General features: G+C 39.1%; 1 protein-coding gene across 1 annotated transcript in view; it reads left to right on the top strand.

The window, feature by feature from the left end:
• GALK2 (galactokinase 2) overlaps nt 1–15,751 on the top strand; it is a 138,024-nt gene that overhangs the window by 1,257 nt on the left and 121,016 nt on the right. Inside the window, exon 2 of the mRNA XM_008143127.3 lies at nt 12,472–12,560. Within this exon, the coding sequence (XP_008141349.1) occupies nt 12,472–12,560 (89 nt within the window). The remainder of the gene's footprint in view (nt 1–12,471; nt 12,561–15,751) is intronic.

The following is a 15,751-nucleotide window of genomic DNA, read 5'->3' as shown; positions in this document are numbered from 1 at the left end:
ATTCTCTGGAGGCCCTTGCACAGTACTGTTGCCCTTACACATTTGAATGAATTAGGACACTTAGTTAAACACATGCTTCCAATAAAATTCATGAAGAATTTGTTACATGAAAATAATCTGGCACCTTGTACTAGTACATAAAACATATCTATGTATAAATTTCTGTCTTTTGATTTATATGATTTTAATCATAATGCTCAATATTCCCCCGTGGGGGAGGGGAAATGGTGGTAACAATTACTAAAAGTGAAGAATTGTTTATAAAATTTTCTTAGAGATCTTTACCTTTTTTGACTTTCAGTGTTCATTCATGCAACAAATACTGTTCTGTGCTAGGCTAGCCACAGAAGAAATCATAACAGCAGTCAGATGAGTTTGTGTTCTACCATTTTCTTGTTTTCACTTGTGTATGCAATATGATTGTTAGCTTCAAGCAGTGTTTCAGCCACTTATTCATTTTAGTAGGGGTGACTTAAGTTAAGTTTAGATAGTATATCTATAAATCTATCTAGCTGGTCGTATGTTGCAATATGCTGAAAGGAAAAAAAAATGCACGAGAGTGTCAAGATCAGATTGACTTCTTGTGGAACTCCTTTCTTTAGGATGCCTCTTCAACTTCAAGGACACATGATCCTCTAAATAAAGGCATTAGTAAACCCCATTTTACATTTGGATGAACTTATTTTCTATAAAAAATCAAATAGAAATAGAAGCTCTGATTTTTTTTTTTCTGCATCCCAATCTTACATGCTCTCTGTATTATAAAACTACTTTAAATTCCACTGTTCTAGCTTATTATTTTTTTTTTTAGAAGTGGTGTCTCCTCTCTTTTCCTTTTTTTTGGAATTAAGTTTTAAATTGTTGGATTATTATTTTTTAACAGCTATATTTATACATAATTCTCATACCAAATATTTTACCTGTTTAAAGTTTACAATGAAATGGTTTTTAGTATATTCACAGGATTGTGCAATTGTTACATAATCCAAGTTAGAATCTTTTTTTATCATCCCCCAAAGAATTCTGCATCCCCCAGTCCTAAGCAATCCCTAATGTACTTTCTGTTTCTATAGAGTTGCTTATTCTGGAAGTTTCAAATAAATGGAATAATATAATATATAGTTTTTGTGATGAGTTTCTTTCACTTAATATATTTTCCAGGTTCGCCCATGTTGTAACATGTTACCAGTATGTTATTCCTTTTATGGTTGAATAATATTTATTGTATGGATAGACCACATTTTGTTTATTCATTCATCAGTTGATGGTTGTTTCCACCTTTTGTCTCTATGAATAATGGTATTGTGTGAATGCATTCTCAATAGGAAAGATTTGGATTATGTAAAAGTATATTCAGGAAAGCCTGGAAATCCCACAGTTCCTTTACTCACTATAGTCTCTGATTCCTAATCTGTGCTGCCAATTCTTCGCTTCATAGAAGTTATCCATTTGATTTGTATCCTTGTAAGATTATTTTATCCTAATAATATCTTGTAACCTTGTAATATTGTTACCATTTTATACAAAATGGTATTATTATATTCATATGAGTAGAATCATATTTGTTTTTCTGTTACTTTTTTTCACTTAACAGTTTTTCTCAGAGATTCTGCCATATCACTCCATTCAGATTTATTTCACTGTTTTAAGGACCAAGAGTGTTTAATAGTATGAATACCATTATTTATTTAACTGCTAAACTATTTAAGAGTGTATATTTTAGTTTCCGATTTTTCACTCTTACAAACAATGCTACAGTCAGCATTTTTGTACATATATCTTTGAGTATTTTTTGAATGTCTCTTAAAACTCATTCATGAAATAAAAAAAAAAAAAAAGAATGGAATCTTCTTAAAAAACAAAACAAAAACTCATTCATGGAAATGGAATCAGGGCCAAAGGTAATGAACATTTAAAATTTTGATTGTTGACCAGCTGGCATGGCTCAGTGGTTGAGCAGTGACCTATGAACCAGGAGGTCACGGTTTGATTCCCAGTCAGGGCACATGCGTAGGTTGTGGGCTCAATCCCCAGTAGGGGGCGTGCAGGAGGCAGCTGATCAATGATTTTCTCTCATCATTGATGTTTCTATCTTTCTCCTTCTCCCCTCCTCTCTGAAATCAAATTAAAAAAGTATATTTTTTAAAAATAAAATTTTGATTGTTTATGCCAAATGGCCCTGTAAAAAAAGATGTTATTAGATTGTCTATTTTGTTGTTAGTTTTCAGGAGCTTTTATATATGTATTTTTTGTATGAATGTATGGATTTTTTGATATAAACAATTTGTTTTTTTTAAATATATTATACAATATTGTTCCCAGTCTAGCACTTAAACTTTTTGATGTCTTACATTTTATGTAGTGTCGTACAGTATTGAATGATAGCACCCTTGTCTTGATTCTGCTTTTAATGGGAACATTTCTAACATTTTGTCATCAAATATGATGTTTGCTGTTTCTGATAAATAGCCTTTTTTAAAGTAAGGACATTTCTGTCTTTTCCAGCATGTCAAGAGCTTTATTTTTTATTTTATTTTTCGGTGTGACTTTATTTATTTGTTAAATTTATTGGGGTGACATTGGTCTACATGAACATATAGGTTTCAGGTGTGGGTTTCTAAGTTACGAGATATGTGTATTGTACCATGTGCTCACCACCAAAAGTCAAATCTTCTCCTGTCACCATATATTAGGAATCCCTTCATACCCCACCTCAACCCCCTTCCCTCTGGCAACCACCACACTGCTGTTTGTGTTCACGAGTTTCAGTTTTATATCCCACCTATGAGTGAAATCATATGGTTCTTAACTTTTTCTGACTGACTTATTTCCCTTACCATAATGTTCTCAAGGTCAATCCATGTTGTTGCAAATGGTGCTATTTCATCCCTTCTTATGGCTGAGTAGCATTCCACAGTTTTTATGTACCACATCTTCTTTATCCAGTCCTCTATTGTAGGACACTGGTTTTTCCATGTCTTCCACCGTGAATAATGCTGCAATGAGCATAGGGGGTGCATATATCTTTGCAAACACATGATTTCAAGGTTTTCAAGTATATACCCAGAAGAGGGATTTCTGGGTCATATGGTAGCACTATTATTTTTTTTCTTTTATTTATTTTTTATTTAATAAATCTTTATTGTTCAGATTATTACAATTGTTTCTCCTTTTTTTCCGCCCATATCTCCCCTCCACCCGGTTCCCACCCTCCCTTCTGTCCTTACCTCCCCCCGCTGTCCTTATCCATAGGTGTATGATTTTGTCCAGTCTCTTCCCGTTCCCCCCACATAGACACCCCTTTCCCCCTGAGAATTATCAATCCACTCCGATTCTATGCCCCTGATTCTATTATGTTCACCAGTTTATTCTGTTCTTCAGATTTTTAATTCACTTGACTTTTAGATTCACTTGTTGATAGGTATGTATTTGTTATTCATAATTTTTATCTTTACTTTTTTCCTATTTTTATTTATTTATTTATTTATTTATTTATTTTTTTTACTTTTTTCCTCTTTTTAAATAGTACCTTTCAGCATTTTATATAATACTGGTTTGGTGGTGATGAACTCCTTTAGCTTTTTCTTATCTTTGAAGCACTTCATCTGCCTTTCAATTCTGAATGATAACTTTGCTGGGTAGAGTAGTCTTGGTTGTAGGTTCTTGCTATTCATCACTTTGAATATTTCTTGCCATTCCCGTCTGGCCTGCATAGTTTCTGTTGAGAGATCAGCTGATAATCGTATGGGTGCTCCCTTGTAAGTAACTAACTGTTTTTCTCTTGCTGCTTGTAAGATTCTCTCTTTGTCTTTTGCCCTTGGCATTTTAATTATGATGTGTCTTGGTGTGGTCCTCTTTGGATTCCTTTTGTTTGGGGTTCTGTGCGCTTCCTAGACTTGTAAGTCTATTTCTTTCACCAGGTGGGGGAAATTTTCAGTCATTATTTCTTCAAATAGGTTTTCAGCGTCTTGCTCTCTCTCTTCTTCTGGCACCCCCATAATTCTGATGTTGGTACGCTTGAAGTTGTCCCAGAGTCTTCTTACACTATCTTCAACTTTCTGAATTCTCTTCTCTTCTTGCTTCTCTGGAGGAGTGTCCTTTGCCTCTTTGTATTCCAAATCTTTGACTTGATTCTTGTGTTCCTCTAGTCTGCTGTTGGGTCTCTGTATAATATTTTTTATTTCAGTCAGTGTATGTTTAATTTCTAGTTGGTCCTTTTTCATATCCTTGAGGGTCTCATTAAATTTACCGGCCTTTTCCATGAAATTCTTGAAAAACCTTATAACCGTGGTTTTGAACTCTATGTCCATTCATTTGTTCTCCTCCATTTCTTTCGTTTGTGATCTGTTTCCTTGTCTCCTCATTTTCGCTGCTTCCCTGAGTTGGTAGGGTAGCTTTGTGTACTAGGTGTCCAATTGGTTCAATGGGTCAGCCTCCCAGTTACCTGAGGTGGACGCTCTTGGTGCACCCCTTTGTGGACTGTGTGTACAGCCTTGTTGTAGTTAAGCCTTGATTGTTGTTGGTGTCACTGGGAGGAATTGACCTCCAGGCCAATTGGCTGTGAGGACCCGCTGTGTCTATAAAGGAAGAATTGCTGTGCTGGAGACACGTTTATGGGGCGGAACTTGTTGCAGTAGGGCTTTGGCGCTCACTGAGTCTGCCTCTTGAATGTGTCCCTTATGAGAGTGGTTGAAATCTGGTGTCGTTTCACACCAACCATTGGATACCCTAGTTTCTGGATCTTCAATGGGGTGCAGGTCAGCTACTGTCTGAGGCCACCCAGCAGGAGCTACAGCAAGAACTACAGTTTTCTCCTTTTTGCTTGGGCTTTGGCGGTTTTGGAGCAGTCTGACTGGAGTTGCAGTTTATTTGGTTAAGCTTCCACAGAACAGGCCATTTATATGCAAAAGCCACTGTGTGGAGCCTGGGTGGGTTTGCAGAATGTGCGGGGCGGGGTCTCAGGGGGGTTACTAGGCTAGGGTGTGGCAAACGGCGATGGCTGCCGTCAGCTGTCTCTGCCTTTTCGCGTTTCCAAGTCCCCGCATCCCACGCTCCAGCGCAGTAAACAATGATTGCTGGGCGCACCTCTGCAAGAAAGTCACTCTCACTTTTCGACCCGATGGCCGAGAGTCCAGCTTCTCCCCGTAGGTGTCTGGGTCCCCTGCGTGTCCCCCGAAGCTGGATTTCAGAGTGATTGGGAGCTTATCTCCCTTCAGGTTGAAAAAAAGTCTTGCGCCCAGTCGCCCGCCACCAGCCCGATTCGCGCGCCTCTGTACCTCAGCTTTTTCGCATTTGTTCTCCTTTCTTTTTCCTTCTTAGTTGTAAATCTACCACTCAGCCAGCTTTCCCTTGGTTCTGGGTGGTAGATGTTTTGTCTTTTAGTTGTATTTTTGAAATTGTTGTGCGCGGCGGCAGTTTAGTTGTTTAACTTTGCCGCCATCTTGGTTCCTCCGGTAGCACTATTCTTAGTTTTTTGAGGAATCACCAGACTGCTTCCTATAGTTATACTAGCCTACATTCCTACCAGCAGTGAATCAGGGTTCCCTTTTTCTCACAACTTCTCCAACACTTGTTATTGCTTGTCTTATTGCTAATGACCACTCTAACAGGTGTGAGGTGGGATTTCATTGTAGTTTTGATTTGCATTTCCCTAATTGCCAATGAGGTTGAACAAATTTTCATATATCTATTGGCTGTTCCTATGTCTTCTTGGAAGAGGTATATTTTCAGGTCTTTTGCCCACTTTTAGTTTGGGTTGTTCATTTGCTCAGTGTTGAGTTTTGTGAGTTCTTTAGACATTTTGGAAATTAAACCTTTGTCGGAGCTACTGTTTGCAAATATCATCTCCCATCTAGTTGGCTGCCTCTTTGTTTTGTTGTTAGTTTCTTTGGCTGTGCAGAAGCTTTTTAGTTTGATGTAGTCTCATTTATTTATTTTTGCCTTTACTTCCCTTGCCTTTGGGGACAAGTTTATAAAATGTTCTCTACGACCAAGGTCCATAAGTTTGGTACCTACATTTTCTTCTATGTAACTTATTGTTTCAGGTCTTATATTTAGGTCTTTGATCCACTTTGAATTAATTTTTGTATCTGGAGACAAATTGTAATCTAGTTTCATTTGTTTACGTGTGGCTTTCCAGTTGTCCCAGCACCATTTACTGAAGAGACTGTGTGTTTCTGGCTCCTTTGTGTGTTTCTGGCTCCTTTGTCAAAAATTATCTGTCCATTTACATGTGGTTTTATACCTGGGCTCTCTATTCTGTTCCATTGATATGCGTATCTGTTTCTCTGCCAATATCATGCTGTTTTCATTCTTGTAGCTCTTTAGTATAATTTGAAGTCAGGTAGCATGATACCTCCAGCTTCACTCTTTTTTCTCAGGATTGCTTTGGCTATTTGGGGTTTTGTGTGGTTCCATAAAATCTGATGATTCCTTGTTCTATTTCTTTAACAAATAACATTGGGATTTTGATGGGGATTGCATTAAATCTGTATATTGCTTTGGGTAATATTGCCATTTTAATTATGTTGATTCTTCCAACCCATGAATACAGGATATTTTTCCATTTTGTTTGGTCTTTTTAAATCTCTTTTAGTAATGCTTTGTAATTTTCAGTATATAGGTCTTTTGTATTCTTTGCTAAGTTTATTCCTAGGTATTTTATTGATTTCAGAGAGGATGGGAAAGGAAGAGAGGAATAGAAACATCAATGGTGAGAGAGAATCATTGACTGGCTGTCTCCTGCACAACCCCCACTGGGGATTGAGCCTGCAACCCGGGCATATGCCCTGACTGGGAATCGAACAGCAACCTCCTGGTTCATAGGTTGATGCTCAACTACCGAGTCATTGCGGCTGGGATCTTATTATTCTCATAACAAACCTTTGCAGTAACTTCTGTCATTATCCTCAATTTGTAGTTGAGGAAAATGAGGGATAGAACAACTCATTAAAATTATGATTTTAAGTGAGGAAAAAGTTTTCCTCTACTCTCTTAAGTTTAGGAGCTGGTGCTTGTGAATTAAACTGACAAAAGATAGATTAACAGGAGAAAAGGTTTATTTCACATTCACATGGGGGCTTCCAGAAAACAAGCGAAAACCCAAGGAGGTGGTTGGGGCTGGAAGGTTATGTACCATTTTAACAAAGGATGATAAATTGTGAGAATTGACTAGACAAAAAGAAGGGGTTGGGTTTGTAGGGATGGCAAGTTGTGGGAAGGTGACTATATGGGGGAAACTAATGGAAGATGATAAGGGCTATTTTAGTAAGGTTTGTTTATATAGATTTGTTAGTGAAGTCTTCAGTGATAAGAGTCTTCATCTCTTGGTATGGGAGAAGGAATGAGACAAGTACAGAAAGGGAAACCTATGCCCTGCTCTTAGGTAGATAGAGGGAGAGTAGAGAGCTCCTCCTGTTCTTGCTATTTCTTAAATTACCTTCAGCTTAAAATAATCCTCCTGCCAAATGATATATTTTGAAGTGGCAAGTTTTGATTCCCTTCACCATGAAAATACATATTCACAACCAAGTATTCTTAAATTAGTATTAAAAATTCATACTTTTCTTGTTATCCTGCTAGTGAAGATAAAACAGAAGCACAGATAGTATGAGACTTGTCTAAGGTCATATGGTCAAACTAAAGATACATGTCTTGCCTCTTAAAATTTTAATTCATTCTTCTTTGCAATTAGCCATTTGGTCACCCAAGGGTCCTCAGAGAATCAGTCCTTATATTGAAATCTATTTCATTCGCTACAGTCATATTTTTTGTTTCTCAAGTTCTATTAAAACTGCTGTTAAAATAGATCTGAAGTCCAAAGAGAATTTAGAGCACCAGATTCAGCAATTTGTGTGGTGATAATTTGACCATTTCTGCCTTTAACAATGTGATCTTTGTAGGAGCTCTTAGGTTTGTACTAGAGGCCCTGTGCATGAAAATTCATGCACTGGAGCGGGGGTCCCTCAGCCCAGCCTGCGCCCTCTCACAGTCTGGGAGCCCTCAGGGGTGGGAGGTAACCCAGCGATCAGGGGAAGGTGATGCTCCCATCACACCTCTGCTGCTGCCACTGCCCGCAGTGCAAGCCTCGGCCAGCCCTGGTTACCTGAGCCTCAGGTGGCCCTGGGCAGCTGGGGCACTGAGGGGACTGGGGGACTAGCCATGTGCTTGCCACCCCGGTGGGGCTAAGGGGACTGGGTGCCGCCATCTTGTGACTGTGGGCGCTGCCATATTTGAGGGTGTGACAGTCAATTAGCATATTTCCTCCTTATTGGCTGTGGGCGCCGCCATCTTTGAGGGTGTGGCAGTCAGCATATTCCCTCCTTATTGGCTGTGGGTGCTGCCATCTTTGAGGGTGTGGCAGTCAATTAGCATATTCCCTCCTTATTGGCCGTGGGCGCCGCCATCTTTGTGATGGTGTGAGGGTCAATTAGCATATTCCCTCTTTATTAGATAAGATTGGAAATGCTCACTGTACTCTTTTTGGAGGCATACTTTAAGTGACTACATTTTTTAAAAAAAATATATATTTTATTGATTTTTTACAGAGAGGAAAGGGAGAGGGATAGAGAGTTAGAAACATCGATGAGAGAGATACATCGACCAGCTGCCTCCTGCACACCCCCCACCGGGGATGTGCCTGCAACCAATGTACATGCCCTTGACCGGAATCGAACCTGGGACCTTTCAGTCCGAAGGCCGATGCTCTATCCACTGAGCCAAACCGGTTAGGGCAAGTGACTACATTTTAAGTGATGGAGTCTTGCTGGTGACTAGCCCAGTGTGGTAAAAATACAGCTACTCTCCCAATTATAGCCATATTGCTTCATTATTAGAGGACTAGAGGCCCGGTGCATGAATTCATGCACAGGTGAGGTCCAGCCTGCCCCGACCCATCAGGGCAGGTGGGCCATGGGGACGGGACGTGGGAGGTTGGCCGACCAACCCCACCCCCATTGGTCTGGTTGGCTGGCCGCAGTGCATGTCATAGATACCGGTCATTCCGGTCATTCCAGTCGCTTGGCTTTTATATGTATAGATTAGGTATAAGGTTTAGAAAAACATTGTGTACACCAGTTCTTTCTATTCTTCAAGAAAAATACTTTCCTTTACAGCCTTTTTGCATTTGAATTTCAAAGGTAGAAGTGTTGTTTGGTAAGCCTCTTGGTGATGGAGTAATTGTAGTAAGGCACGAACAGACTGCTTTCCTGGGGTAGTTTGGGAAAATAATGCAAAATTTAATAACTCAAAATAATTTTACTAAAACACATTTTAGGAGCTTTATTCTAATGTGCTGTTAGTACTTTATCTTGTTTGTGTTTGCAGTGTTTATAAAAGCAAATTAATAAGGATTCAAGTTCAGCAGAACTTGAATTTTGTCTGTATGTGATTTTCACAGGCAGAAATAGCCCCTATTGAGGCTAGTGGAGTTAAATAAGCTAGAAAACTTCTCCCTCTTTCCCACACCTAATTGGCCACTGATTCCTATGGATTAGACTTCCTTAATATCAACTTAATTTTCACCCTTCTCTATCTTCACCACTAGTGTACCCTCAGCATTTCTCTCTAGATTTACTACAATGGCTTCCTATTGGATTTCTCTCTTTCTGCCTTGCCTTCCTATGACCCACCTTCCATGCACTCCCCAGTGAGTTTTGTCAAGTGTGAAATGGATATCACTTTATCCTTAAACATCTGTTCTCAGCCAATTGCTCCAACTTGGCATATAAGGCCCTTTAATATCTGGGGCTTGACTACCACCAGCCTCCTCTCCTACTTTTCTCTTTTGATGTATTTAAAGCCCTAACTATAATTTTCTGAATGCAGCATGCTGGTTCTTTTAATTCCATTTGCCTAGAATGCTTCACAACATTCCACTTGTCTGACATCATCCTTTATAATTAATTTTAACTGTTGCCTCTTTGGGAAGCCTTCTCTAACTTATTCTCCCCATTATGGATTTATCTTCACATTCTCCCACAGTAGGAGCTAAATAGCTTCTCTCTACTCCCAAAGAACTGTATTACTTTATTGTCATGCTGTATTGTACTTTTTAGCTTACCCACCTTTCTCGTCTGACAGACTTTTATATTCCTAGAGGCCAATGACTATTATTAATCTCCTTTTTAAGTAGAGTATATAGTAAAGTATCAGTAAATGCTTTTTAAAAACTTTTTATTTTGAAATAATTTAAGATTTATACAAAAGTCAAATATACTGTGTACTCTTCTCCCAGCTTCCCCAAATGTTAACATTATTCCATATTTGTTTTATTGTTCTCTCCCTTTTTATGTTATATTTTTCTAAACAGTTTGAGCTTAAGTTGAAGACATAATGCCACTTTAACCTTAAATACTGGAGTGTATTTCCCAGAAACAAGAATATTTTCTAACGCAACCAGAATACAATTATTAAAATCAGGAAATTAGCATCAATATGGCATTATCTATTGACAGACCTCAAGTGCTGCCAATTATCCCACTAATGTGCTTTTTATAGCAAATAATAATAATATATATATCTATTCTTGGTCAGGATTCAATCGAGGACACAGGTTTAGGTTCCTTGTTTTGTTTTTAAAATATCTTTTATTTTTTGGGGCAGGCAGTTCCTCAGTCTTTCTTTGTATTTCATGACCAGTTATTTTATAGACTATCCCTCAATCTGGGTTGCAGGGAAAACTTGTGAAAAACTTTGAAATGGATCAAAAGATTACTAGGTGTCTCCAAGGAGAATCAGAAGTTGCCTGGCATACCTATCTTTCAAGTGATCTGATATCTGTGTGTCTCTGAACCTTTCATTACAGTCAAGCCCTTTAATAGTGCTGTAGGTCACAGAAAACTGATAGCAGTGCAAATGCTTCTTATACATAGAAACTGCAAATTATGTCTAGAGGGATGCAGTTGATTGTTGCTATTAACCAGTTTTAGTAGTTTTTGTGTTTACTTGTAAATTCATTTCAACATTCCTTATTTGACTGTATGAGTAGTACTTGGTTTCTCCTTCTAACTGGTTATAATATTTTACTGGTTTTGTCATTAGTTAATTAGATAAAATGTTTAACACATGTTTATTTTATACCTGTGTAAAAGTCATGATTATACTTTAAAATTCTTTCCCCTTTAACAGACTTTACATAATATTTCTTCATTATTAAATTTGCTTTATCTTTTTTTTTGGTAAGAATACTACAAAAAAGTAATTTTGTTTTCTCAGTACATCATATCAGGAGGCACATGATGTCTATTTGCCCATTACCAATGCTGTTAACTGGGATCACTTGGTTAAGGACACATCTGCCTGGTTTTTCCACTGTAAAGTTACTGTTTTTTTTCTGTATCTATTAAGTATCTTTTGATGAAATATTTTAAAAATATGTTAAGCCCTAACTGGTTTGGCTCAGTGGGTAGAGTGTCGGCCTGCGGACTGAAGGGTCCCAGGTTCAATTCTGGTCAAGGGCATGTACCTTGGTTGCGGGCACATCCCCAGTTGGCCGAGGGGGTGGAGAGGTGCAGGAGGTAGCTGATCGATGTTTCTCGCTCATCGATGTTTCTAACTCTATCTCTCTCCCTTCCTCTCTGTAAAAATATCAATAAAATATATTTAAAAGATATGTTAATATTCTGTTTCATATCAAACTGTTTCTAAACTCAAGCTTTAGAAGGAGGGTTCTGAGGGCCATCTTCATTTACTGGTTTTAGCATCCATTGATGATCCTTGGCTGAATAAAAAATTATTATATGATGGTCACTAAATGATGATTTTCAATTTTTTTCATATTTTTTACATTTATTATTTGTCATTATAGTGTAATGAACTGTTTTTCCTTTTCTTCCAGTTATTTTTTAAAATATATTTATATTGATTTCAGCGAGGAAGGGAGAGATAGAAACATCAATGATGAGAGAGAATCATTGATTGGCTGCCTCCTACATGCCCCCTACTGAGGATCGAGCCCACAACCCAGGCATGTGCCCTTGACCGGAATCAAACCCAGGACCCTTCAGTCCGCAGGCTGGTGCTCTATCCACTGAGCCAAACCGGCTAGGGCTCTTCCAGTTATTTATGTTAGTATGGACATACTGATTTGTTTTATTCTGTGGGTTATAATATGTTGTCTTTATTACTATGTTGATCAAGTTGTTTCAGATTTGGGCAGTGGGATCCTCTATGTGGGCTCCTGTGTCCTGACATGTTACATCATTGTTTTAGCACTTCCTTACTTTCTGGCACAACAGGATGTGCCAGGTTTGTGTCTACAAAAGAACATCCAAACTCTTAGAATGTCACTTAGGGAGTTACAATATTTTTTATTCCTGGGGTTCTAAAGGAAGTATGTCAGTAAAAGATTTGCTTTTTTTACTTTTTAAGGCTAACTAATGATGGTAGGTATATGAAATATGTTTGCACATATGTATTTTATGGATTTTTCTATTATGTGGATATTCTGACACATTCTACTCTTATTTTCAGATTGCTGAAGCTAAAGGAGATGTTTAACTCTAAGTTTGGATCCATTCCCAAGTTCTATGTTCGAGCACCAGGAAGGGTCAACATAATAGGTATTTCAAAAGTTCCTTCTCTAACTTTTTTCCTACTTTGATAAGATCCAAGTTTTTGTTAATACATTATTTTCTTACTTTTTTCCAAGGAGAACTGAAAAAAATAGAATATTTCACATATACCTACGCTAGCAAGATAAACTTTTATATAAGAAACCATACTATACTTTCATCTTTCCCAATTCGTGTTATTAATGTTAATTTTCCCCATTCATTTAAAAAATTTATAAATTTGTTGAAACTAGTAATTAATGTTGTTTCATGAGGAATGAAAATATTTTTCTGTGCTGCAGGTTACATTTTTAGACTGTGAGTAATTTAATGATTTTATGTTTACTCATTGTATTAGAAGAATACTGGAAACCTTGTAATTCCTCATTTTTATTTATTTTATTTATTTTTGTTAATCCTCACCTGAGGATATTTTTCCATTGATTTTTTAGAGAGAGTGGAAGAGAGGGAAAGACAGAGAGAAACATCCATGTGAGAGAAACGCATTGATTGGTTGCTTCCTGCACACATCCTGACCTGGGCCCTGGCTGGGGAGGAAGCCTGAAACTGAGGTACGTGCCCTTGACTGAAATCGAACCTGGGGCCCTTTGGTCCGCAGGCTGATGCTCTATCCTCTGAGCCAAGCTGGCTAGGGCTAATTCCTTGCTTTTAATTATGTGGTGGCCTGAAGAATGATTCTTTTTAAAACATTTATTTAAAAGAGTTTATTTAGGCCACACTGACAACATGAGCCGGGAGCAAGCTTACAAATGCTTGGGGAAGGTTTTGCAGTTTCTTTTATGCATTTGAGATTAAGGAAGGAAAATAAGAAAGATTACATGAAGGTGGGAGAAAGCAATTCAGGGGAGTACAGGATAGTTAAACTCAAACTTTAGAAGGAGGGTTCTGAGGGCCATCTTCAAAGGTGTTAACCTAGATGCACAGAAACAATGGACAGGGCTTGCTTAAGGCAAAGATAAACCTTTTACTAAAGAAGTTATATGCCTGGGACATGACTACCAACCATAACCTGCCCAGTTAGGAATTTATGGTCAGATCACCCTGTGAGATTACTTTCCATAGAAGCTCCTTTTCCATCCACAATAGGAAACTTATGCAGCTCCATATCCAGTTAAAATCATATTTAAGCACTGTGGCATGAGGTTTGATCATATTCATTTCATCAATATTTATTGAATACCAACATGTGCTAGAATGCCATCTTACCTTATAATAGACAAATATGCAAATTGACCGCACCTTCGCCACACCCAAGCCACGCCCACCAACCAAGCCATGCCCATCAACCACGCCCACCAGGAAACCGTTGCAGGGAAGCTGGGGTGCGGCGGAGCCCAAGGCCGGGAAAGCTGCCCGAGGCTTTCTGGGCCTTGGGCGCCAGCGGGGTGCCTGCTCCGATTGCAGGAGCAAGCCGACCTGGGGGGTCGGCTCGCTCCTGAGATCGGGTAGCAGGGACGCTGGGTGCAGCTGAGCACAAGGCCACCGCCCAGGGCCAAGCCAGGACCCTGAAAGAAGGTAGAAGGCGGTGGCCACAGCCAAGGCCTGGGTCCCCGGTGCTGGCAGAAAACTGGTGCAGGCAGCCAGGTGAATGAAGGTCTATTGCACGAATCTTCGTGCAAATGGGCTACTAGTAATGTATAAAACTGGAACAGTGGGAGTCTTCATGTGAGAATGATTTGTTTTTATTGAGAGAAAATAGGATGGAGAACTGAGAAAACTTCAGGAGTCAAAGGAGGATTAAAAAAAAACCTTTTAAAATGAAAAGTGTAAACATACAAAAAAGTAATTGGCATCCTATATAATAACAGGCTAATATGCAAATCGACCAAATGGTTATGACGCGCACTGACCATCAGGGGGCAGATGCTCAATGCAGGAGCTGTCCCTGGTGGTCAGTGTGCTCCCACATGGGTAGTGCTGCTCAGCCAGAAGCCAGGCTCACAGCTGGCGAGTGCAGCTGCGGTTGCAGGAGCCTCTACCACCTCCGTGGCAGCACTAAGGATGTTTGACTGCTGGCTTAGGCCCACTCCCCGCCTAAGTCATCAGTCGGACATCCCCCAAGGGCTCCTTGACTGCAAGAGGGCACAGACTGGGCTGAGGGACCCCCTGAGTGCACAAATTTCATGCACTGGGCCTCTAGTAATAGAATAAACTTCCATGAACCCAATAGCTTTAATTATTATTAACTCAGGTGATCTTATTTTACTTGAAGCAAATAATGGAGGATTTAAAAAATATGGGATGTTTAAATGAGGGGGGAGGGGCAACGGAGCAAATCCAGTGGAGAGAGAGAGATTGAAGACAACTGATGGAGAGGAATTGATGGAGCAGAATTCCCTAGAGGGCAAGAGGGCTGGTATCTAGAGCATAGGAAGAGGGCCTCTTTGACTCTTTTTAACAGAAGGCAAGGAAGAAAAAGATACAGGTTGATGTAGGTAAATGTATAATTTTTGCATAGAAGGTTGAGGGAATTCTTATTGCGGGTGGAGATTAGGAGGAGTTGTAAGTTTAAGGAGAAGGCAGAAAATTTGAAATAGCTTTGTGAGGAAGGATGGGAGAGGGAGATGACTGGAAAAACAAAAAGTTTGCTGGGAACATTGAGGTCTGGCTAGACCTGGAGACCAAAGAATTATAGCAATACTGGTATCCAGAGTTTACATTTTTTCCCTTTTCAGCTAGTCTAAGTTGCTTCTGTTTGTTCTAGATTTGGGGTTTTGTTTTATATGGAGGTTACAAGAGGATGGCAGTGGCATTAGGAAGTGGATGATATGAACCCTGGAATCTGTGCTGGGTAGAAAAAGCAAGAAAGGTAAGTAGGGAGTTTATAAGGTAGAGAGGGCAAAGAGCTGAGTCTGGAAAACAGGAAAGCAGGATGGTGTTAGTAAAGAATATGATATTTGAAATTTAAACTTCATAAGCAGAAAAGTTCCAGGTGATAAGAAGGTCTTTGGTCATTACTAAAATTGTCAAAACCATGGGAGTAAGTAGATGGCTGAGGCAGGGAGGAGGTGAGGTTCTCCAGAGGTCAAGGGATTAGAAAGTAGGGCCTTAGACTGGGTTGTTTACCTGAATTTTATGTAGGTTATTGCAGGATCGGGATGGAAGGAGATGCTAAGGCAGTGATGGGCAACCTTTTGAGCTTGGTGTGTCAAACTTCGCCAAAAAACTGAGCATAACTC

Source organism: Eptesicus fuscus, chromosome 5 (genome assembly GCF_027574615.1).
Source record: "Eptesicus fuscus isolate TK198812 chromosome 5, DD_ASM_mEF_20220401, whole genome shotgun sequence".
In the NCBI taxonomy this organism is placed as follows: Eukaryota; Metazoa; Chordata; class Mammalia; order Chiroptera; family Vespertilionidae; genus Eptesicus; species Eptesicus fuscus.
This window is presented reverse-complemented; position numbering and strand designations above follow the sequence as displayed.